The sequence below is a fragment of the Lichenostomus cassidix genome, chromosome Z (assembly GCF_008360975.1).
Source record: "Lichenostomus cassidix isolate B80296 chromosome Z, HeHo_3.0, whole genome shotgun sequence".
In the NCBI taxonomy this organism is placed as follows: domain Eukaryota; kingdom Metazoa; phylum Chordata; class Aves; order Passeriformes; family Meliphagidae; genus Lichenostomus; species Lichenostomus cassidix.
In genome coordinates, this window is record NC_139511.1 from 52,085,019 (window position 1) to 52,102,774 (window position 17,756).

At 48.9% G+C, this 17,756-nt stretch overlaps 2 protein-coding genes across 3 annotated transcripts; both read right to left on the minus strand.

Moving 5' to 3' along the window:
- Nucleotides 1-2,572: 2,572 nt before the first annotated feature.
- LOC146424903 (zinc finger protein 541-like) lies at nucleotides 2,573-8,708 on the minus strand. 2 transcript variants are annotated; one of them, XM_085042945.1, is made up of 9 exons: nucleotides 8,344-8,708; nucleotides 6,949-6,998; nucleotides 6,646-6,785; nucleotides 6,108-6,202; nucleotides 5,460-5,535; nucleotides 5,025-5,113; nucleotides 4,424-4,507; nucleotides 3,400-3,569; nucleotides 2,573-2,931 (listed from the first exon to the last, which is right to left on the minus strand). In XM_085042945.1, exons 2-9 carry the CDS (start codon nucleotides 6,978-6,980, stop codon nucleotides 2,835-2,837), a joined length of 783 nt encoding a protein of 260 aa, XP_084899071.1. In that variant the 5' UTR covers nucleotides 6,981-6,998; nucleotides 8,344-8,708; the 3' UTR covers nucleotides 2,573-2,834. The 2 variants fall into 2 exon arrangements, with proteins under 2 accessions (XP_084899071.1, XP_084899070.1); XM_085042944.1 differs by lacking the exon at nucleotides 8,344-8,708 and having other exon boundaries at nucleotides 6,949-7,094.
- Nucleotides 8,709-10,598: 1,890 nt separating this feature from the next.
- LOC146424904 (zinc finger protein 541-like) lies at nucleotides 10,599-16,258 on the minus strand. The gene is made up of 8 exons (XM_085043026.1): nucleotides 15,984-16,258; nucleotides 14,590-14,639; nucleotides 14,287-14,426; nucleotides 13,749-13,843; nucleotides 13,101-13,176; nucleotides 12,666-12,754; nucleotides 12,073-12,156; nucleotides 10,599-11,218 (listed from the first exon to the last, which is right to left on the minus strand). The coding sequence occupies exons 2-8, from the start codon at nucleotides 14,619-14,621 to the stop codon at nucleotides 10,955-10,957; spliced, it is 780 nt and encodes a 259-aa protein (XP_084899152.1). The 5' UTR covers nucleotides 14,622-14,639; nucleotides 15,984-16,258; the 3' UTR covers nucleotides 10,599-10,954.
- Between the last annotated feature and the right edge of the window lie 1,498 nt (nucleotides 16,259-17,756).

Here is a 17,756-nt window from a genome sequence, read left to right on the forward strand (position 1 = left end):
GTACAAAATAAACTATTTATCCATGAAAATTAAAGTCATTAGCCAATGGAACAGCAAAGAAAAAAGTTGAAAGCATATTCAGGTGAACACTAAATATTTATTTTCTTCAGCATACTTCATTTGTTTGGTTTAAACTCATGTTTGTCTTAAAACTGGATTAACTATATAAAGCTTTGTGGTCCATGGTACATGAGAAATCAAAATCATTGAACTAAGGATTTCACCTGACCTTTGACAACTGTGATTCTCTCAATTTCAGGTTTTAGAAAACATTTACTGTAAGTAGCATGGAAGAATTTGAAGAAAGCATCATATGCTTTTTGTCCTATTCTCTCTGGTGTCCATCCCAAAATGAACACTGCAAAATAAAATGAACCCGATCTAAAAAATCTGGAGCAGAATATAAAACTTGTGGATGTGTATGTAATGTGAGCAAACCAGTTGTAGACACAAGTCACCATTATAATTAACCTAGCATTTTATCAACATATGCGTCAAGTAGACACCTTTGTCCTTCATAATTCTAAAAATCACCCATCTTCAGATTTTTGAGTAGTTACCACTATCCACTCTCTCCTTCCAGTACCATCAGTATGTAAAGGAAAGCACCCAAACCTAGTCCTGCAAAGGAGCTACTGCATGGTCTACCTCTGTAGGTGACTAACACATAATAATGAAGATACTGAAAGATGATTTAGTGAGCTGATGAATGTGATGGACAGCTACTTAATTGCAGAGGAGAAAGTTAATTCACTACTGAAGTGTCATTATTTAAGTAATGCTTGTATAGCTCAACAGGCATCTACTTAACAGAGATGTTATTAAGGCTAAATTAAGCAAAGCTGTGAGACATCTCAATCTAAATAAGACAGGCAAGTCAAAATGAGTGATGATGTACTAATTTTACAAATTTTCAGTTAAGCCATTTATTATAATTACTATGTGCTATATCTTCCATTCCTTCATTTGTCACTTCATGTGTAGAGCCATCTGATTTGTATTTTTGTTATTCTAAGTACATAACTAATATAGAGAGGTTTTTATTCCCTTGGAAAGTTATTTAGGAGAAGGCGTAAAATGAAAACAGGAAGAGATATGAAGCAACAGAAATTAGGATTTAACAGGAATTAAATTAACATCAAGTCTTAAATGAAAATAGGCTCTTGAGAATATATACCTTAAATGTTCAGTCCCTCATGGCTGACACAGAATAGCTTTAAAAGATGTTAAAATTCCTACCTCCAGGATACAAAATTAGAATACATAGTAAAACTCCTTTCCTACTATTATTTAAAGCTCATTGGGTTATGGGGCAATCATTTGCTCAGGAGCAGAGAGAAGTAGCATATTGATATAAGGAGTAGATCACAGTAAGATCATCTCAATACCAAATATTGTATAAAAACCTAATACCTAATTCACAAAAAACATTGAAAATATGTAGAATAGAAATTTGTGAGAAAGGCAATTACTTTAGGGCAATCAAACATTTGAACATTTACTATATCTTTCTCCCTTGAAGAATCTAAATGTTCATCTCAAAAGACTGAGGGACTCCTCAGAGAGACTAACACCAACAGAATTACTTTCTCACACTGATAGCCTTCACATTCCTTTTAATATGTAGGTTCCAAATATGCCAAAACCCAGCCAGTTTTACTGCTCTCCTGCCCAAAACGGTACAAAAGCAAAAGTCACTTCCTTCCCAACCTGCTTGTTCCGTGCACAGCAGCAGTCTAGGAGGGCAGGTGCAAAAAGGCCCACCCGCTGCAAAGCAGATACTTTGTAGAGCCCAAATCCCACCTGCACTGCTCCATCAGGCAAGGGCAAGCTTCTGGCAGCTTCCCAGAGCCAGAAGCTTGGCAATGCCAGCCTCCCTCACCCCTCTCCATCCTGGCCAGCCCCTGCTACCAAATCCTTGCCCGGCAATGCCACGCAGCAGGCTGGATACAGAGTGACTTTGATGCTGCTTTGGTGCAAATGGAAGCTGTGAGAAGCGAGAGGGTGATGTTCACACCTGCTCTGCTTTAGCTAGGGAGGTTGATGGAGGCCTGGAGCGGGAGGTCCTACCTTTGAAGGGTTAAGGTTCCGACCTTTAGAGAGGTACTGGAACTACTGATTTCTTTGTCCTGAAGAATGTGGATATTAGTTTTATAGAATCAGAGAGGTTGGAAAAGTTCTCCAAGGTGGCCAAGTCCCTGTGTCCACCAAAATTCACTAAAGCCATGTGGCTTGGCAAAAACAAGGAGGACAAAAGCGCCTTTTATCCCTCCAAGTAGAATGAGACAAGACCACCCACTGAGATTCAATTCACTGAATTAATGAAAGCCTGCCTTCTCACTCTCGCTCGAGATTTCCAGGAAGCAAAGGATAAAACCTCGGCATTATTTTGGTGGCAGTATTGAGGACACACCTAGGCAGCTGCCACTGGCTGGGTGAGGAGCTGGGCCTGGAGAAGGATGCACGTGCCCAGCTTCTTTTTTTCAGGGCAAGTGCTGTGCTTGCAACACCAAGCAAGTGTCACAAATGTTGGCCAAATGACGACATAGGGACAATAACCAAAATGGAACAAACTCTGGTTTAATGATTTAGTAAAGACAACTTGACAAAATGCAGAACACAGCAAACAACACCAAACCTCTTCCATTTCCTAAGAAATCTAACAATACTAATAAGTCTTTAACAATTCTAATGAATCCTTACTAATACATTGGAAAATGCCTATCTAGTAATGTAAGTAGAAAAAGAAACGAGCCTAAAAACCTAAAAAGCAATCTTATTTCCATCTAGTCCTCTTGACAGCTAACGCTTGCTTGCCCTGGACAATTCCAGGACTAATTGGATCTCTTCTGCTTGGGAAGAGGCTCAGCTCCCTTGCGTGGGCGATGTCTTCTCCTGTGTGCGTTCCTCGCCTTCACTGTTTCAAAAACCCTGGAAGACAGGAAACAAACCATTCCTTGGTGAGTCCATGCTCACCATTGAACCAAGCGTGGAGATTTCAGTTTCTATGAATTTTTGTCTTTTTGGGCTGTCGCAATATTTAAATTTGATCAGCACCACAAATCTGATGATTCTTATGTCAATTCTTTCCGATTTCTTTCTCCCTCTTTTCAGTACATCCTATTTTCCATTGGATCAGCACCATCAAAGCAAGCTTTGGTGTTCCCGTGACCACTTGTGGGAATTGTGTCTTGCTGGGGCACGGCAAGGTTTCATTCTGCATGCTGGGGTTGAAATGGGAAGCTGGGGTTTCAAGTGGCTTGTAAGGTTGAAGAGGGCTGTGAGGGGTGATGCTGCAAGTGGCCTCAGCTTCCCCCTCGAAGCGGTGCCTTTGGCAAGGCCAGCCCGTGCCAGAGCAAAGCGTCAGGCTTCCAGCAGAAAGAGGAAGAAGTTCCGCACCGTTTGCAGTGCCCGCAGGGAAAGGGGCCTGCCGCCCCTTTGGAATGGGGTGGCGGGGGCGCTTGGCAGCAGGGACACTCCGCGGTGCGGGCCCTCTTGCGGCTTCTCTTCCCTGTCTCCCCATTCTCCTCTCTGCGAGGGCTTTTGCTCCTCTTTGCTTCGCCCACAGTCTGGAAATCAAAGAAGCCTGATCAATTTCTCCTTCCTCTCAAGAGAAAGCTGGCAAGCTGGCAATCAGGGCGTCCAGCGCAAACATGGAGCAGCCCAAGCCGATTCCTGCAAGCCCGAACGAGCTGAGAAAACGCCTGGATTTGGCTGCGGGGTGCGGCGGGCTGCTAACACAGCCCTTGGAGCAACAAACACCTCCTTTCTGCTGCCCAAACTGCTGGCAGAAATACGTGGGTATCTGTAGACCTACAGCTCTTAGTTAGACCTCTCTGCCTAACATCTGTTTCTCCATATTTTCCCTCCACAAATGTCTAGGGAAAGGGCTTTCGGTTCAGACAAATTAGTGAAGGCACAAGGTTACCCAGTTTCCACCACCCAAAATCACCTCCCTCTCTCTTATCTATGTGAACCAAATTCCTGTTTGCTGGTAAGGAAAGTTCCAGCAGAGCCACAGCAGTGACAGCTCCCTTTTGGGGAGTACACTGGGATTCTACAAAAGATCCCTGAAAATCTCCATAAACTCAGCCAGGACTACTCATGTTAGCAAGCTGTGGGGAATGAAGGGTCTGATTGGAATCAGTGAGGGTGTCAGCACTTGAGAACAAGTGTGTACAGAGTCAAAGCCCACCTTGGTGACGCTGCTGCTTTGCTGGGTCAAAGTTACTCTCCAGAATTCAGTATTTCAGAGCAGTAGCGTAATGAAGCCCTGGGCAGCATCTGCTGCACCTTTCTTTCCCAGAGTAGGGAGCTATGTGCTCCTGGCAGAGTGGCATCTAGCACAGCTCGCCTGCTGGTTTTGTCCCCTTCTCCCAGCCTCCTGGCCCTCCTGGCATGTGTTGATTTTGATGCCACTCACCTGAGCAGGAGCGCTGGCAAGTTTCTGTTCCTTTTTCCAGGAGTAGTAGTACTCCACACACTGTGCAATGGTCTTACTCTGAATCTGTTGCGAGACAGAAAAGAAGTAGGAATCTAAAATGACCATCCTGTAGGGTGCATTGGAGACAAACTAGACTATGGAGTAAACCAGGCAATGAAATAATTGTGTAAATGGGGTAGGGAGTAAAATGAAATAAAGAGGGAGTAAAATAGGCATGAAGGAGCGGAGCGAGACATGCATTGTGCCACATAGTAAAACACTGAATGCACAATCAACAACAAATCCATCCAGCACAGGTCTTCTTTCCCCCATCCACTCCCGTTATCCCACTGCAAGGTGTCATGGAAGCTCCAGCACACGTCCGAGACAGAGAATATACCTTCCTCTTCCAATCCAGCTTGGAAAAAAGGGCTGGGAAGGCAGAATCACCACTTGCACACAAGCAGTCCCTCTCCCGTTTCATTATTATTTGAATATTTTTGGTATTTGAGACGAGAGAAGATGAATTGTGGTATTTGGTAGCAGCACCAGACATTTCCTTGTCATTGTCCACTAGGGTCCAAATGTCCAGTGGCTTTACCTCCTTCTGGATGAGATGAAAATCCTTGCCATAGGTGTGAATAGCCTTTTGGAAGGACTCCTTCTCCTCAGGTGTCCATCTGTCAGAGCCTGGCAAAAAAGAGCAGCAGGTCAATTGATCCCCCTAGCCACTGCAGAGAGACCCCTCTGCTCAAACAGATCACTGGCTGCCAAAACAAAACAAGCGCCATTCGCCATTCACCTACAGTCTACATCGCTGCTCCCTCAGAAAGCAATGAAGACAAGAGCAGGCATTCCCCAGGGACAGCAACATGGGAAGCAAGTGCAACTGAAGGCGTAGATGCCGCTTCTTTCCCCGTCCCCAGAGAAGGTGAGCCCTTGTTCTCGTGCTATTTGTTTGACCCTAAATGCTTGACATGGCCCCCAAGGGCACGGCAGTGTCTGTCAGGGAAGGAACGAGCTCTGCTTTGGTTACCTGCATAATGATAATCAGCCAAGGGGTGGCCTTGAGGAGTGGGAGGCCCTCCTGAGAGCAACATCTCCAGAGCCTCCTGCAAGATCAAAGGGAAAGGGCTGTAGCTTCCCCACCACACAGAAAGGAGCCAAAAACCTAAATGCAGCCCTCCAGCTACTTTGCCTCTTCAGGGATTCAGTCCAGTGGATCTCACGTGGGTCAAACCTTGGGATTGGACTCCCAATCTCTTGCTTTTGCTCCTTGATCCCACTCCCCAAGAGTGACATTCTGCTCACCATCTCAATGATTTTGCCCATCCTGCACCCAGAATTGCCTCAGCTCCCTGAGGCTGCTGGGAATTCCCCCTCAATCCACCCCAAAATGTCTCCGAGAACACAGATCTCCCCGAGATTTACAAGGAAGCAGCCGCAGGACCCTGCACCAGTGCCTCCAAGAGAAGTTTCTGCCCAGCTTGAGCCATTTTGGGCTCAGCCCTGCCACAGCTGCTGGGCTGCAGAGCCTCCTGGAGGAGACAGAGCAGGCAGGGAGTGCTCCGCTTCTTGTTAACTGCCCTCTTCAAAGAGCTGCCAGGAAAGGCTGTCCCAGTGGCCAGGCCTTCTGAATTCCCTGTCCACTCTTCCCTGCTCCCTGCAAAGAGCCGCTTCTTACCGGAACGCTGCCGTGGGCCTGGTGCAGGCAGTGCAGGGCGAGCTCCAGGTTAGCTGCTGCTCCACGGGAGCTGGCCATGTCCAGCAGCTCTCTCACTACAAGCACAACAAAAGCCCACTGAAAGTCAGGCTTGAGGCAGGAAAGGGCAAAGGCTGAGCAGCAAGGGAGAGGGAAAGCACTGGAGCTAATGACAACAGCTTGGGGAGCATGAAGAGGACAGCAAAGAACGGGGCAGCTGAAACAAGGGCCCGTGCAGTGCTGGCTCTTCCTTGCAAGCAGCTTTGGTGATTAGCAGTGGGCGCCAATCTGCCCTCTTGCAGTGACAAATGGCCCTGACCAATTTGGAGAGCAGCAAAGTTGTTCTTCTTCCCGCTTGTCTGCAAAAGCAGAGCATTCTCCTTCGCTCTACCAGTCCCACTTGGGAAGATGGGAGAGACAAGGAGAGAAGCAGAGCAGGCAAGAAGCTGCCTTTCTCCCAAGCAATTATGGTTATCCAAAGCCAAGTATGTCAGGGGGGGAAGAAAGGTTTGAGCAATACCTCTGTCAGGTCTTTCCATGTCAGAGTCATCATCCTCGCAGGGCTTCCAGACCAGGGTTGCAGGCTCCTCATCCTCACTTGGGGGTGTGCTCTGCAGCTCAGGCAGCTCGGCCTGAAAGTCACTGCCAACATTGATGTGTCTAAAGGAAGAAGGAAGTGCAGGTGACACAGGTAAGTGATCAATTCCTATGAAATCCCATGGACTGACGGGCTTTAACCAGTCCCAGCCCAGCTCTGCAATGGCCTTTCCCTCCTTGCCATCGCTCAAATTTGCCATTCTTTAATGCCTGTGCCAAAACTCACGGCTGAACGTGGGCTCTTGATTTCCTTTTCATTATCCCTCTCCTTTGCACCTGAAAGAGATCAAAACAATGCTCTGGATAGAAATCATTCTCCCCAGATGGGTGGCTAGCCTGCCTTCTCACTCTCATCATTGCAAATCTTCTCTCCCAGCTCCCTGCATTTTGGGGTAATTGCTGCATTTTTCCCTTGGATTTTCCCAGGCAAGGGCCTCTAGCACTCTGAATTTTACTGAAGAAAGGAAGTGGGAGGGAAAACATTGCTCCCTTCCTTCTTGTGAGCAGAGACGAAGCCAAAGGGAATGGCATGGAAGTTTCAACCCAGGCAAGAGCCTCTGGCACTCTGAGGTTTACTGAAGAAGGGAAGCAGGAGGGAAGACACTGTTCCCTTCATTCTTGTGAGCAGGGACAGAGCCAAATGGAATGGCATGGAAGCTGTGCCAGGGGAAGTTTAGATTGGATATTAGAGAAAGGTTCTTCCGCCGGAGGGTGGTTGGGCACTGGAACAGCCTCCCCAAGGAAGGGGTCACAGCACCAAGCCTCAAGAAGCTCGAGAAGCATTTGGACCTTGTTCTTGGGCACAGGGTGCTATTCTTGAGGATCTCCTGCTCAGGGCCAGTAGCTGGACTCTCAGTGGGTCCCTTCCAACTCAGAAAAATGCTGTGATCCTGTGATTCTGTTCTTGAGAGGGACCATTCAAGACTGGATTTCACAGCTACCTCTGACCCGGCTGCAGAAGCTGCCTTAGAGGCATTGAAAAACAGACAAATCTCTACCAATATCTCTTTAGAAGGGAGATTCATGGCAGGTGAAAAAAAAAGGAGTATCTCTAAAGATACTAAAATATATTGTGTCTGTAAATTATGAATGTATGTAAGTCTGTGAGAATCGCTGAAACCAGACCATTTTTGTAGGTGGAAGCCAGTCTTGGAGGACAAGCCCAGAAAATTGCCTACATGCCATGAACAACAGGGATCAGAGAGGAGAAGTCCCATCATTCTGGTTTTCAAAGCCTTGTATTTTTTGGTGTGAGCAGAGCCAGGGCTGAACAGGATTTGTCAACATGAAACTCCTGAGCTCCTCAGTAATGACAGGATGATTTTGGGCTCACCACAACTTAGTTTGAGAACTACTTAAATGGGTCCCAAGAAGTTTTAACCAGGTCCTAGGTGGACGAGGATGTGAACCTGCACCGTGGCAGCTCTCTATGTCCTCTTGGGAAAGGTCTGTATTTGCACTGGAGGCATCCTTATACCTCCAGAAGGAAGACCCTGCTTTCATCTGTAACCTCTTGTGGGCAAAGTGACCACAGGCCATGTCTGTTGTGGTTGTTGGCACAGCCAACTGGAGCCTCCTGCGGTTCTGTTACTGGTTAGAGGGCAAACGGGGATTTTCTTACCTCTGACAGTCGCAAAGTGCTCTGGGGATCCCTGGTGGCAGACGAGGAGATGAGGATGTCCACCCAGAGGCCAGATGTGGCGCTGAGGCCAGGTGTGGCTGGTTAGGGACAGCCCAGCAGCAGATCCTGCAGCTGCTGCTCCACCGCTGCTGCTCCACCAGTGTTCCACCAACGGCTGCAGCAGCAGGAGACACCGACAGTTGCCACGGGCACAGCCCAACATTCCATGCAGAAGCCCGAGGGAGCCAGGGAGTGTCAACAGAATTGGTGCCCACCTTTGCCTCTTTCACTTCTTCTGGGCCAAGTCAGCTTGGAGGACCTTGCCATGGGGGCATTGCTCATCAGTCCTCTGGACGGGGCAAAGCAGTGCAGGGAAGGCTGTGTGTCCTCCCTGTATTCTCCGTCGGGTGCCTCCAGCTGGACATGCCCATGGTCCTGGCTCCTGCAAAGGGCCCAGACCACGTTGCCTGAACGGGAGAAGCACAAGGACTCCTGCCGCTGGCTCTCCCGCGGCTCTGAGAGGAGCAAGAGATTGCAAGTCGTCCTGTGGAGAAACAACTCCAAAGCTTTCTCTTGCAGTGGAGGCATTCATCCTGCTCTCTTTCTCAATTGTCTGCTGCCTAATCATGGCACTTGATGATTTGCCTCCTTTGGGGCACTGAGCTGCTCTCTCACCTCAACACTCACTCATTCCTTGAAACTTCCTGAAGAAACAGGATGTTTTTCAGGGAAATTGATGGGGACACAAGCACATGGACACCACACCAGCAATTGCTTAGCAAATATTTAATGCAGAATTCCTACATCTTTGCTCCACCTCCCTTGGAGAAGCTAGATGTTCATCTCAAAAGACTGAGGGATTCCTCAGAGAGACTAACACCAACAGAATTACTTTCTCACACTGATAGCCTTCACATTTCTTTTAATATGTAGGTCCCAAATATGCCAAAACCCAGCCAGTTTTACTGCTCTCCTGCCCAAAACTGTACAAAAGCAAAAGTCACTTCCTTCCCAACCTGCTTGTTCCACGCACAGCAGCAGTCTAGGAGGGCAGGTGCAAAAAGGGCCCCCTGCTGCAAAGCAGATACTTTGTAGAGCCCAAATCCCACCTGCACTGCTCCATCAGGCAAGGGCAAGCTTCTGGCAGCTTCCCAGAGCCAGAAGCTTGGCAATGCCAGCCTCCCTCACCCGTCTCCATCCTGGCCAGCCCCTGCTACCAAATCCTTGCCCGGCAATGCCACGCAGCAGGCTGGATACAGAGTGACTTTGATGCTGCTTTGGTGCAAATGGAAGCTGTGAGAAGCGAGAGGGTGATGTTCACACCTGCTCTGCTTTAGCTAGGGAGGTTGATGGAGGCCTGGAGCGGGAGGTCCTACCTTTGAAGGGTTAAGGTTCCGACCTTTAGAGAGGTACTGGAGCTACTGATTTCTTTGTCCTGAAGAATGTGGATATTAGTTTTATAGAATCAGAGAGGTTGGAAAAGTTCTCCAAGGTGGCCAAGTCCCTGTGTCCACCAAAATTCACTAAAGCCATGTGGCTTGGCAAAAACAAGGAGGACAAAAGCGCCTTTTATCCCTCCGAGTAGAATGAGACAAGACCACCCACTGAGATCCAATTCACTGAATTAATGAAAGCCTGCCTTCTCACTCTCGCTCGAGATTTCCAGGAAGCAAAGGATAAAACCTCGGCATTATTTTGGTGGCAGTATTGAGGACACACCTAGGCAGCTGCCACTGGCTGGGTGAGGAGCTGGGCCTGAAGAAGGATGCACATGCCCAGCTTCGTTTTTTCAGGGCAAGTGCTGTGCTTGCAACACCAAACAAGTGTCACAAATGTTGGCCAAATGACGACATAGGGACAATAACCAAAATGGAACAAACTCTGGTTTAATGATTTAGTAAAGACAACTTGACAAAACGCAGAACACAGCAAACAACACCAAACCTCTTCCATTTCCTAAGAAATCTAACAATACTAATAAGTCTTTAACAATTCTAATGAATCCTTACTAATACATTGGAAAATGCCTATCTAGTAATGTAAGTAGAAAAAGAAACGAGCCTAAAAACCTAAAAAGCAATCTTATTTCCATCTAGTCCTCTTGACAGCTAACGTTTGCTTGCCCTGGACAATTCCAGGACTAATTGGATCTCTTCTGCTTGGGAAGAGGCTCAGCTCCCTTGCGTGGGCGATGTCTTCTCCTGTGTGCGTTCCTCGCCTTCGCTGTTTCAAAAACCCTGGAAGACAGGAAACAAGCCATTCCTTGGTGAGTCCATGCTCACCATTGAACCAAGCGTGGAGATTTCAGTTTCTATGAATTTCTGTCTTTTTGGGCTGTCGCAATATTTAAATTTGATCAGCACCACAAATCTGATGATTCTTATGTCAATTCTTTCCGATTTCTTTCTCCCTCTTTTCAGTACATCCTATTTTCCATTGGATCAGCACCATCAAAGCAAGCTTTGGTGTTCCCGTGACCACTTGTGGGAATTGTGTCTTGCTGGGGCACGGCAAGGTTTCATTCTGCATGCTGGGGTTGAAATGGGAAGCTGGGGTTTCAAGTGGCTTGTAAGGTTGAAGAGGGCTGTGAGGGGTGATGCTGCAAGTGGCCTCAGCTTCCCCCTCGAAGCGGTGCCTTTGGCAAGGCCAGCCCGTGCCAGAGCAAAGCGTCAGGCTTCCAGCAGAAAGAGGAAGAAGTTCCGCACCGTTTGCAGTGCCCGCAGGGAAAGGGGCCTGCCGCCCCTTTGGAATGGGGTGGCGGGGGCGCTTGGCAGCAGGGACACTCCGCGGTGCGGGCCCTCTTGCGGCTTCTCTTCCCTGTCTCCCCATTCTCCTCTCTGCGAGGGCTTTTGCTCCTCTTTGCTTCGCCCACAGTCTGGAAATCAAAGAAGCCTGATCAATTTCTCCTTCCTCTCAAGAGAAAGCTGGCAAGCTGGCAATCAGGGCGTCCAGCGCAAACATGGAGCAGCCCAAGCCGATTCCTGCAAGCCCGAACGAGCTGAGAAAACGCCTGGATTTGGCTGCGGGGTGCGGCGGGCTGCTAACACAGCCCTTGGAGCAACAAACACCTCCTTTCTGCTGCCCAAACTGCTGGCAGAAATACGTGGGTATCTGTAGACCTACAGCTCTTAGTTAGACCTCTCTGCCTAACATCTGTTTCTCCATATTTTCCCTCCACAAATGTCTAGGGAAAGGGCTTTCGGTTCAGACAAATTAGTGAAGGCACAAGGTTACCCAGTTTCCACCACCCAAAATCACCTCCCTCTCTCTTATCTATGTGAACCAAATTCCTGTTTGCTGGTAAGGAAAGTTCCAGCAGAGCCACAGCAGTGACAGCTCCCTTTTGGGGAGTACACTGGGATTCTACAAAAGATCCCTGAAAATCTCCATAAACTCAGCCAGGACTACTCATGTTAGCAAGCTGTGGGGAATGAAGGGTCTGATTGGAATCAGTGAGGGTGTCAGCACTTGAGAACAAGTGTGTACAGAGTCAAAGCCCACCTTGGTGACGCTGCTGCTTTGCTGGGTCAAAGTTACTCTCCAGAATTCAGTATTTCAGAGCAGTAGCGTAATGAAGCCCTGGGCAGCATCTGCTTCACCTTTCTTTCCCAGAGTAGGGAGCTATGTGCTCCTGGCAGAGTGGCATCTAGCACAGCTCGCCTGCTGGTTTTGTCCCCTTCTCCCAGCCTCCTGGCCCTCCTGGCATGTGTTGATTTTGATGCCACTCACCTGAGCAGGAGCGCTGGCAAGTTTCTGTTCCTTTTTCCAGGAGTAGTAGTACTCCACACACTGTGCAATGGTCTTACTCTGAATCTGTTGCGAGACAGAAAAGAAGTAGGAATCTAAAATGACCATCCTGTAGGGTGCATTGGAGACAAACTAGACTATGGAGTAAACCAGGCAATGAAATAATTGTGTAAATGGGGTAGGGAGTAAAATGAAATAAAGAGGGAGTAAAATAGGCATGAAGGAGCGGAGCGAGACGTGCATTGTGCCACATAGTAAAACACTGAATGCACAATCAACAACAAATCCATCCAGCACAGTTCTTCTTTCCCCCATCCACTCCCGTTATCCCACTGCAAGGTGTCATGGAAGCTCCAGCACACGTCCGAGACAGAGAATAAACCTTCCTCTTCCAATCCAGCTTGGAAAAAAGGGCCGGGAAGGCAGAATCTCCACTTGCACACAGGCAGTCACTCTCCCGTTTCATTATTATTTGAATATTTTTGGTATTTGAGACGAGAGAAGATGAATTGTGGTATTTGGTAGCAACACCAGACATTTCCTTGTCATTGTCCACTAGGGTCCAGTGGCTTTACCTCCTTCTGGATGAGATGAAAATCCTTGCCATAGGTGTGAATAGCCTTTTGAAAGGACTCCTTCTCCTCAGGTGTCCATCTGTCAGAGCCTAGCAATAAAGAGCAGCAGGTCAATTGATCCCCCTAGCCACTGCAGAGAGACCCCTCTGCTCAAACAGATCACTGGCTGCCAAAACAAAACAAGCGCCATTCGCCATTCACCTACAGTCTACATCGCTGCTCCCTCAGAAAGCAATGAAGACAAGAGCAGGCATTCCCCAGGGACAGCAACATGGGAAGCAAGTGCAACTGAAGGCGTAGATGCCGCTTCTTTCCCCGTCCCCAGAGAAGGTGAGCCCTTGTTCTCGTGCTATTTGTTTGACCCTAAATGCTTGACATGGCCCCCAAGGGCACGGCAGTGTCTGTCAGGGAAGGAACGAGCTCTGCTTTGGTTACCTGCATAATGATAATCAGCCAAGGGGTGGCCTTGAGGAGTGGGAGGCCCTCCTGAGAGCAACATCTCCAGAGCCTCCTGCAAGATCAAAGGGAAAGGGCTGTAGCTTCCCCACCACACAGAAAGGAACCAAAAACCTAAATGCAGCCCTCCAGCTACTTTGCCTCTTCAGGGATTCAGTCCAGTGGATCTCACGTGGGTCAAACCTTGGGATTGGACTCCCAATCCCTTGCTTTTGCTCCTTGATCCCACTCCCCAAGAGTGACATTCTGCTCACCATCTCAATGATTTTGCCCATCCTGCACCCAGAATTGCCTCAGCTCCCTGAGGCTGCTGGGAATTCCCCCTCAATCCACCCCAAAATGTCTCCAAGAACACAGATCTCCCCGAGATTTACAAGGAAGCAGCCGCAGGACCCTGCACCAGTGCCTCCAAGAGAAGTTTCTGCCCAGCTTGAGCCATTTTGGGCTCAGCCCTGCCACAGCTGCTGGGCTGCAGAGCCTCCTGGAGGAGACAGAGCAGGCAGGGAGTGCTCCGCTTCTTGTTAACTGCCCTCTTCAAAGAGCTGCCAGGAAAGGCTGTCCCAGTGGCCAGGCCTTCTGAATTCCCTGTCCACTCTTCCCTGCTCCCTGCAAAGAGCCGCTTCTTACCGGAACGCTGCCGTGGGCCTGGTGCAGGCAGTGCAGGGCGAGCTCCAGGTTAGCTGCTGCTCCACGGGAGCTGGCCATGTCCAGCAGCTCTCTCACTACAAGCACAACAAAAGCCCACTGAAAGTCAGGCTTGAGGCAGGAAAGGGCAAAGGCTGAGCAGCAAGGGAGAGGGAAAGCACTGGAGCTAATGACAGCAGCTTGGGGAGCATGAAGAGGACAGCAAAGAACGGGGCAGCTGAAACAAGGGCCCGTGCAGTGCTGGCTCTTCCTTGCAAGCAGCTTTGGTGATTAGCAGTGGGCGCCAATCTGCCCTCTTGCAGTGACAAATGGCCCTGACCAATTTGGAGAGCAGCAAAGTTGTTCTTCTTCCCGCTTGTCTGCAAAAGCAGAGCATTCTCCTTCGCTCTACCAGTCCCACTTGGGAAGATGGGAGAGACAAGGAGAGAAGCAGAGCAGGCAAGAAGCTGCCTTTCTCCCAAGCAATTATGGTTATCCAAAGCCAAGTATGTCAGGGGGGGAAGAAAGGTTTGAGCAATACCTCTGTCAGGTCTTTCCATGTCAGAGTCATCATCCTCGCAGGGCTTCCAGACCAGGGTTGCAGGCTCCTCATCCTCACTTGGGGGTGTGCTCTGCAGCTCAGGCAGCTCGGCCTGAAAGTCACTGCCAACATTGATGTGTCTAAAGGAAGAAGGAAGTGCAGGTGACACAGGTAAGTGATCAATTCCTAAGAAATCCCATGGACTGACGGGCTTTAGCCAGTCCCACCCCAGCTCTGCAATGGCCTTTCCCTCCTTGCCATCGCTCAAATTTGCCATTCTTTAATGCCTGTGCCAAAACTCACGGCTGAACGTGGGCTCTTGATTTCCTTTTCATTATCCCTCTCCTTTGCACCTGAAAGAGATCAAAACAATGCTCCGGATAGAAATCATTCTCCCCAGATGGGTGGCTAGCCTGCCTTCTCACTCTCATCATTGCAAATCTTCTCTCCCAGCTCCCTGCATTTTGGGGTAAGTGCTGCATTTTTCCCTTGGATTTTCCCAGGCAAGGGCCTCTAACACTCTGAATTTTACTGAAGAAAGGAAGTGGGAGGGAAAACATTGCTCCATTCCTTCTTGTGAGCAGAGACGAAGCCAAAGGGAATGGCATGGAAGTTTCAACCCAGGCATGAGCCTCTAGCACTCTGAGGTTTACTGAAGAAGGGAAGCAGGAGGGAAGACACTGTTCCCTTCATTCTTGTGAGCAGAGACAGAGCCAAAAGGAATGGCATGGAAGCTGTGCCAGGGGAAGTTTAGATTGGATATTAGAGAAAGGTTCTTCCGCCGGAGGGTGGTTGGGCACTGAAACAGCCTCCCCGAGGAAGGGGTCACAGCACCTAGCCTCAAGAAGCTCGAGAAGCATTTGGACCTTGTTCTTAGGCACAGGGTGCTATTCTTGAGGATCTCCTGCTCAGGGCCAGTAGCTGGACTCTCAGTGGGTCCCTTCCAACTCAGAAAAATGCTGTGATCCTGTGATTCTGTTCTTGAGAGGGACCATTCAAGACTGGATTTCACAGCTACCTCTGACCCGGCTGCAGAAGCTGCCTTAGAGGCATTGAAAAACAGACAAATCTCTACCAATATCTCTTTAGAAGGGAGATTCATGGCAGGTGAAAAAAAAGGAGTATCTCTAAAGATACTAAAATATATTGTGTCTGTAAATTATGAATGTATGTAAGTCTGTGAGAATCGCTGAAACCAGACCATTTTTGTAGGTGGAAGCCAGTCTTGGAGGACAAGCCCAGAAAATTGCCTACATGCCATGAACAACAGGGATCAGAGAGGAGAAGTCCCATCATTCTGGTTTTCAAAGCCTTGTATTTTTTGGTGTGAGCAGAGCCAGGGCTGAACAGGATTTGTCAACATGAAACTCCTGAGCTCCTCAGTAATGACAGGATGATTTTGGGCTCACCACAACTTAGTTTGAGAACTACTTAAATGGGTCCCAAGAAGTTTTAACCAGGTCCTAGGTGGACGAGGATGTGAACCTGCACCGTGGCAGCTCTCTATGTCCTCTTGGGAAAGGTCTGTATTTGCACTGGAGGCATCCTTATACCTCCAGAAGGAAGACCCTGCTTTCATCTGTAACCTCTTGTGGGCAAAGTGACCACAGGCCATGTCTGTTGTGGTTGTTGGCACAGCCAACTGGAGCCTCCTGCGGTTCTGTTACTGGTTAGAGGGCAAACGGGGATTTTCTTACCTCTGACAGTCGCAAAGTGCTCTGGGGATCCCTGGTGGCAGACGAGGAGATGAGGATGTCCACCCAGAGGCCAGATGTGGCGCTGAGGCCAGGTGTGGCTGGTTAGGGACAGCCCAGCAGCAGATCCTGCAGCTGCTGCTCCACCGCTGCTGCTCCACCAGTGTTCCACCAACGGCTGCAGCAGCAGGAGACACCGACAGTTGCCACGGGCACAGCCCAACATTCCATGCAGAAGCCCGAGGGAGCCAGGGAGTGTCAACAGAATTGGTGCCCACCTTTGCCTCTTTCACTTCTTCTGGGCCAAGTCAGCTTGGAGGACCTTGCCATGGGAGCATTGCTCATCAGTCCTCTGGACGGGGCAAAGCAGTGCAGGGAAGGCTGTGTGTCCTCCCTGTATTCTCCGTCGGGTGCCTCCAGCTGGACATGCCCATGGTCCTGGCTCCTGCAAAGGGCCCAGACCACATTGCCTGAATGGGAGAAGCACAAGGACTCCTGCCGCTGGCTCTCCCGCGGCTCTGAGAGGAGCAAGAGATTGCAAGTCGTCCTGTGGAGAAACAACTCCAAAGCTTTCTCTTGCAGTGGAGGCATTCATCCTGCTCCCTTTCTCAATTGTCTGCTGCCTAATCATGGCACTTGATGATTTGCCTCCTTTGGGACACTGAGCTGCTCTCTCACCTCAACACTCACTCATTCCTTGAAACTTCCTGAAAAAACAGGATGTTTTTCTGGGAAATTGATGGGGACACAAGCACATGGACACCACACCAGCAATTGCTTAGCAAATATTTAATGCAGAATTCCTACATCTTTGCTCCACCTCCCTTGGAGAAGCTAGATGTTCATCTCAAAAGACTGAGGGATTCCTCAGAGAGACTAACACCAACAGAATTACTTTCTCACACTGATAGCCTTCACATTTCTTTTAATATGTAGGTCCCAAATATGCCAAAACCCAGCCAGTTTTACTGCTCTCCTGCCCAAAACTGTACAAAAGCAAAAGTCACTTCCTTCCCAACCTGCTTGTTCCACGCACAGCAGCAGTCTAGGAGGGCAGGTGCAAAAAGGGCCCCCTGCTGCAAAGCAGATACTTTGTAGAGCCCAAATCCCACCTGCACTGCTCCATCAGGCAAGGGCAAGCTTCTGGCAGCTTCCCAGAGCCAGAAGCTTGGCAATGCCAGCCTCCCTCACCCGTCTCCATCCTGGCCAGCCCCTGCTACCAAATCCTTGCCCGGCAATGCCACGCAGCAGGCTGGATACAGAGTGACTTTGATGCTGCTTTGGTGCAAATGGAAGCTGTGAGAAGCGAGAGGGTGATGTTCACACCTGCTCTGCTTTAGCTAGGGAGGTTGATGGAGGCCTGGAGCGGGAGGTCCTACCTTTGAAGGGTTAAGGTTCCGACCTTTAGAGAGGTACTGGAGCTACTGATTTCTTTGTCCTGAAGAATGTGGATATTAGTTTTATAGAATCAGAGAGGTTGGAAAAGTTCTCCAAGGTGGCCAAGTCCCTGTGTCCACCAAAATTCACTAAAGCCATGTGGCTTGGCAAAAACAAGGAGGACAAAAGCGCCTTTTATCCCTCCGAGTAGAATGAGACAAGACCACCCACTGAGATCCAATTCACTGAATTAATGAAAGCCTGCCTTCTCACTCTCGCTCGAGATTTCCAGGAAGCAAAGGATAAAACCTCGGCATTATTTTGGTGGCAGTATTGAGGACACACCTAGGCAGCTGCCACTGGCTGGGTGAGGAGCTGGGCCTGAAGAAGGATGCACAT

Excerpts from the sequence above, each read along its gene's own strand:
- LOC146424903 (XM_085042944.1), bottom strand. The coding sequence starts at position 7,079 with ATGATGAGAGTGAGAAGGCAGGCTAGCCACCCATCTGGGGAGAATGAT. Across the intron at positions 6,786-6,948 it reads TCAAGAGCCCACGTTCAGCC|ACACATCAATGTTGGCAGTG; the intron begins GTGAGTTTTGGC and ends TTCTTCCTTTAG. Across the intron at positions 2,932-3,399 it reads CCCTGCGGGCACTGCAAACG|GGTTTTTGAAACAGTGAAGG; the intron begins GTGCGGAACTTC and ends CCTGTCTTCCAG.
- LOC146424904 (XM_085043026.1), bottom strand. The coding sequence starts at position 14,621 with ATGAAAAGGAAATCAAGAGCCCACGTTCAGCC. Across the intron at positions 13,844-14,286 it reads CATGGAAAGACCTGACAGAG|TGAGAGAGCTGCTGGACATG; the intron begins GTATTGCTCAAA and ends TTGTGCTTGTAG. Across the intron at positions 13,177-13,748 it reads AGGCCCACGGCAGCGTTCCG|GAGGCTCTGGAGATGTTGCT; the intron begins GTAAGAAGCGGC and ends TTGATCTTGCAG.